The 4,927-nt window shown below is 36.3% G+C and overlaps 1 protein-coding gene across 1 annotated transcript; it reads left to right on the top strand.

Annotated features, from left to right (window-relative positions):
- Positions 1–1,845: 1,845 nt before the first annotated feature.
- On the top strand, positions 1,846–4,254 carry RABA3 (RAB GTPase homolog A3). The gene is made up of 2 exons (XM_089610900.1): positions 1,846–2,331; positions 3,749–4,254. The coding sequence occupies exons 1-2, from the start codon at positions 2,057–2,059 to the stop codon at positions 4,179–4,181; spliced, it is 708 nt and encodes a 235-aa protein (XP_089467026.1). The 5' UTR covers positions 1,846–2,056; the 3' UTR covers positions 4,182–4,254.
- Positions 4,255–4,927: the final 673 nt, after the last annotated feature.

Here is a 4,927-nt window from a genome sequence, read left to right as displayed (position 1 = left end):
TACTAAGAAAATTTGTATTATATTTTATTTATTAACATTGGGGACTAGATCACTAGACATTGGGGACTAAACCATTAATTTTTGTTTTGAGTTTCTAATTGCTTATGAAATCAAACATGTGCTCATGGTCTTTTACTGGGATATTTTGCTCGTAGATTTATACGTGATACTTGTTTAATTAATAATCCTTATGTCTATAAGAAGTATCCGAATAGGTGGTGAGTCTGTAGAAATGTGATTAGTGAGAAAAAAATATGGATCTCGACTCGGATCCTTGCATTGAAGAGCATGTCTTGATCGTGGGATTTGTTATGATGTATATGGTCAAGGAGGATGAGAATATGGCTCTACAGTCTTTAGTGGCATAATTAGGAATTAAGTTCGGAGAGGTTAATTATCGCGATTCCTAAGTTCCTTCGAGCTCTTGTCAAGAGGAAGAATCCCGATCCGAGATTATGGGAAAGATTGATGACCCTAATAATCTTGATCTTTGAAAGATTCTATGTAGGATGCAGTCTTTTTCTATGTGACACTTCGAATACAAGAAAATCCGAAAAGATATCCTATTAGAATATGAAAAGATGAGAAAACGTAATCTTATTGATGAGAGTCTTCCAAAGAGTTCGTAAGATGCTTTTGAGCGGCTTGCTGACCAATGGACGACCAAAGTCCATGAATCTAAGGTGACAATATGATATGTTTTAAAACGCATTGAGAAAAAGACATCTAAGACGATGTAAAGCTAGTTTTCATAGTCTTCGACTAGAGGGTGTGAAATCCTTCTGAATGGTTGGTTTTGATGGACGCCTTGATATTTAAAATTGTTGATATTTAAAATTCTAGTATTTGAATAGTAGAATTATGTTTGCCTCCACTCTATAGTGTGTTATGTTTGTCTTCTAATGTTGGTTATGGAGATGGTAGTTTCTCCATATTACTTTTAGAACTAGTATGTGTTGTGTGAGTTCTTTTGCTAATTAGTCGGTTCCTTGTTTCACATTTTTGCATTATTCCCACAGGCTCCTAATGGAATCCCGGAACCCAAGGTGCAAAATCTTCGAATCAAATATCTTTGGTTGTTTACTGGCTCCAAATTCTTGAGATTCCCTTGCGAAGCTTCGATCATTTTGTGAGTGTAGGTCTTGAGGTCTTCCTCCGTTTGAAGATCGAAAAGTCATTACTTGCCTAGTTGTTGCGTTGATGATTGCTTCTATTGTCTTCTTGTTCCTATAAGAGATTTACTTCGTTCTCGATATACATAGATGCAAGGACGGAGAGACAATGAAAGCTCAGCAGGAGCTTAAGCCCCCTAAAAAAAAATTAACACTCTTTACCAAAATTTAATTTTTTTTCTCATATATTTACCTTGAAAATTTACAAATTAGTCTCTCTGAAAAAATAAATCACTTTAGCCCCCCCTAAGTTTAGATTCTAGCTCCGTCCCTGCATAAATGTATTGACAACTCAGAAGCATGTTAGGTCACGGCGAGGTTTCAGTAATTCTTTAGCGACACCCTTTCATTTTGTCTACATATAGCATAAGTTGTGCTAAGAATCTCGAGGAATTCTATTTTCTTGTATTTTTTTTCTTGTTAGTAGCATTGTTGAAAATTTATATTAAAATAAATGAACAATTAAACTCTAAAAGCTTGACTTCATATCTTAAAGGGAGATTGTTTGAGCCCCTCAGTTACATTACATTGTTTTTAAGTCTTACGTACTAATCACCTTATGTGCCAACAAAACAAAATTGGACTAGAAGATGACCTGCCCACTTTGGATAGAAGGGTATTCGAAATGGACAACGACACAACGTTTTAGCATTCATTCACATCCATATTTAAAACAAAAATTTTATTTTTTGGGAGTAAGTAACCAATCTCTGTCCTATTATTTTTTCTATACCTTCTCTCCCACTTTATCTCCAGATAAAAATACCCAAGCTTTTTTAAAAGACAAAACAAGAATAGGAAAAAAAAAAAAAACAGGCAACGCTACAGTAGAGACTGATCGGTCGTAGTCTGCGTGGTGGTCGAATTTGTCTCTCTTTCTATAGATGAATCAAGAAATGAATGGGAGTGAGTCTGATCATCATCAAAATCAGAGGAAGATTGGACAGGAAAACGGGCACGATAAGATTGATTACGTGTTCAAGGTGGTGGTGATCGGAGACTCGGCGGTTGGGAAGACTCAGATACTTTCGAGGTTCACTAAGAACGAGTTTTGCTTGGACTCGAAGTCCACTATCGGGGTTGAGTTTCAGACTCGCACTCTCACCATTGATGGCAAGCTCATCAAGGCACAGATCTGGGACACTGCTGGCCAAGAAAGGTCCTCTCTCTCTTTCTGTTTTTATTTTTATGAGCTGGGTCTTTGATTATTTTGATCGGGAAATCTCGGTACTATGAATTATCATAAAAACGGGAACATGATTGACGGATGATTTATTTTTAGCCTTTCTGGTTTCATCTTTCGTGAAGAGATTTAGATAAGAAAATATTAGAGCATTTATAATTGTGAGTACCAAAATACCAGTAATATTGGCGGTGCTAAGCCAGAAATTGTCTCATCATTATAATTATTTAAATAAATAATAAAAACAATTGTCTCAGGGACTTATATTCTTCAGCTTGGTCATCTTGTCATTCTTGAATTCATTTTTCGCATGTACAATTTTTTTTTTTTTCCCCGAGTAGGCAACATATTTGAGGGCTTAGCCTTAGCCCTTTACCTATGTGTGATTTTGATGGAAAAAAATATTAATAAAATTTTATAATATCCTTTATGTTCACTTTACTACACTCTATAAGTTTCTTATTTTTAATATGGTATTTTTTTTTCAAACCAAAAAGTAAATAAATAAATAAATAATGCCCTAATAATTAGGGTGGATTTGGAGCTTAATGTGGAAACGCATAGGTACGCGTTTGGCATTACTCTTTAACAATAATTGTACTTTTTCTTTGTAAGGAAAAATGATGTCACAATAAGCAGTTAACAAAAATTATGTATCTGTGTCATTTCTATTTTGTATCGTAAAAAAATAATTGAGCATATTGATACTCTGGCTCCGAAAAAACATGTCATCTTAATCAAACTTCATCTAAAATCAATAGAATAGCTAAAAAAATTTACAAAAATGTGTAGATACGAGATGTCGATAAAAAATTTCAACCTGTCAATAATTCTTCTGACAGTGGTAAATTATCCATAGAAGCATCAAAAAAATTATTGCATGCGACAATAGTTTTTGGACAACTTAATTTTGATCATTATGTTAAAAATTGACCATATGTTGACCATTTTATTAATTAATTAGTTTCAAGTTCAACTAGATAGTTTGTATTTTTCGTTTTGTTTTGTCAATCTATTATATTAATAGTGAAGTCAATTAGTGAGTACTAAGTAGTATGTGTTAATATTTTGTATATATATAAAGTAAATGATTGATCTTTTGACACAAATCATTGTTCAGTGATTTTTTTTTAATAAAAAAGAGAAGAGATTGGACCATAAACAGAAGTACTACTTATTTGTATTGATTTTTGTAATCAGTAAGATAAAAACATCTCCAAAAAATAAATAAATTCATTTTTTTTTCAAACTTAGATATTTCTGATCATGTCTCTATATATTTCTTTCTTCAGACAAAAAATATATTTTTTCTTCCAAAGTCCAAACTAAAATATACTAATTATTCCGCTGCAACGCGCGGGGCATACTGCTTGTTTAATGAATAAACACACAGATACAGAGCGGTGACGAGCGCGTACTACAGGGGAGCAGTGGGGGCGATGGTGGTGTACGACATAACGAAGCGGGCGACGTTCGAGCACGTGGCGCGGTGGGTGGAGGAGCTGCGGGCCCACGCAGAGTCCTCCATCGCCATCATGCTCGTGGGCAACAAGGCGGACCTGCCCCGTGCGGTGGCGGCGGAGGAGGCGGTGGAGCTGGCCGAGGACCAAGGCCTCTTCTTCTCCGAGACCTCCGCCCTCACCGGAGACAACGTGGACCCCGCCTTCCTCCGCCTCCTCCACCACATCCACTCCAACCTCTCCAAGAAGTCCCTCCCCTCCTCCGCCCACTCCCACGCCCCGCCACCTGGCGCCTCCATCGATATCATCTCCGGCCCCGATTTCGAGATCAGCGAGATCAAGAACTTGTCTACCTGCTCATGCTGATTTTTACTTTTTTGACGTGTGTATTCATCTCTTACCTACTGTCTTTGATTATAAACGCTGATTATTACTTGGAGTTGAAGGCATTACGTACTACAACCAAATACTTTGGGATAGGATCATGTTTTTGTTTCAGTCTTGAAAGAAAAAAAAAATTGAAAGACCTAAACAGAGCAAAGTGTGTGTGATGCATTTATTCGTTCATTTAAAGTTAAAGAGTACTAAAATTTTGAATAAAAAGCACCGTTGATTTAGTAAAAATATAGTTTGTAAACAATTTATGATATCGAAAGCTCTCTCCTCTCTCTCGGCTCTCACGCGCAACTATTGAGTTTTTTTTATCATTAAAAAGAAAAATAATCAAGAGATGGCCGTCAGCCACGGTTTGGATGATTCGAGGTTGACCGACCCTTGGTGTGGGAGAAGCTTTCGGTTATGGTATCTTCGTGGTCACAGAGCCTCCATCTCCCACACTTATCGAACAATGATGCTAATAGTGTTGTCCGTATCTATTTTTATCTATACTTTTTAAAGTTTATGTTGTCGTTGTATAAGACATTTTGTTTTGTATTGGTCGTACAAGCCGAAGAGTCATCTGGTTCATGATCGTCAGACCAAGATTGTTTGGACCTCTTCATTAACCATTGTGGCCGATATTTTGAAAGAGTCAAATGAAAGCTCGAATATTAATGTGCTCGGTTTCATTTCTTATCTTGGAAGCATCCACAACTAAGAATACGTGTCCTCCT

Source organism: Urtica dioica, chromosome 4, assembly GCF_054948205.1.
Source record: "Urtica dioica subsp. dioica isolate 48M chromosome 4, U.dioica_male_clone48M_v1_H2, whole genome shotgun sequence".
In the NCBI taxonomy this organism is placed as follows: Eukaryota; Viridiplantae; Streptophyta; class Magnoliopsida; order Rosales; family Urticaceae; genus Urtica; species Urtica dioica.
The sequence above is the reverse complement of the archived record's forward strand: the minus strand, read 5'-3'. Positions and strand labels throughout refer to the sequence as shown.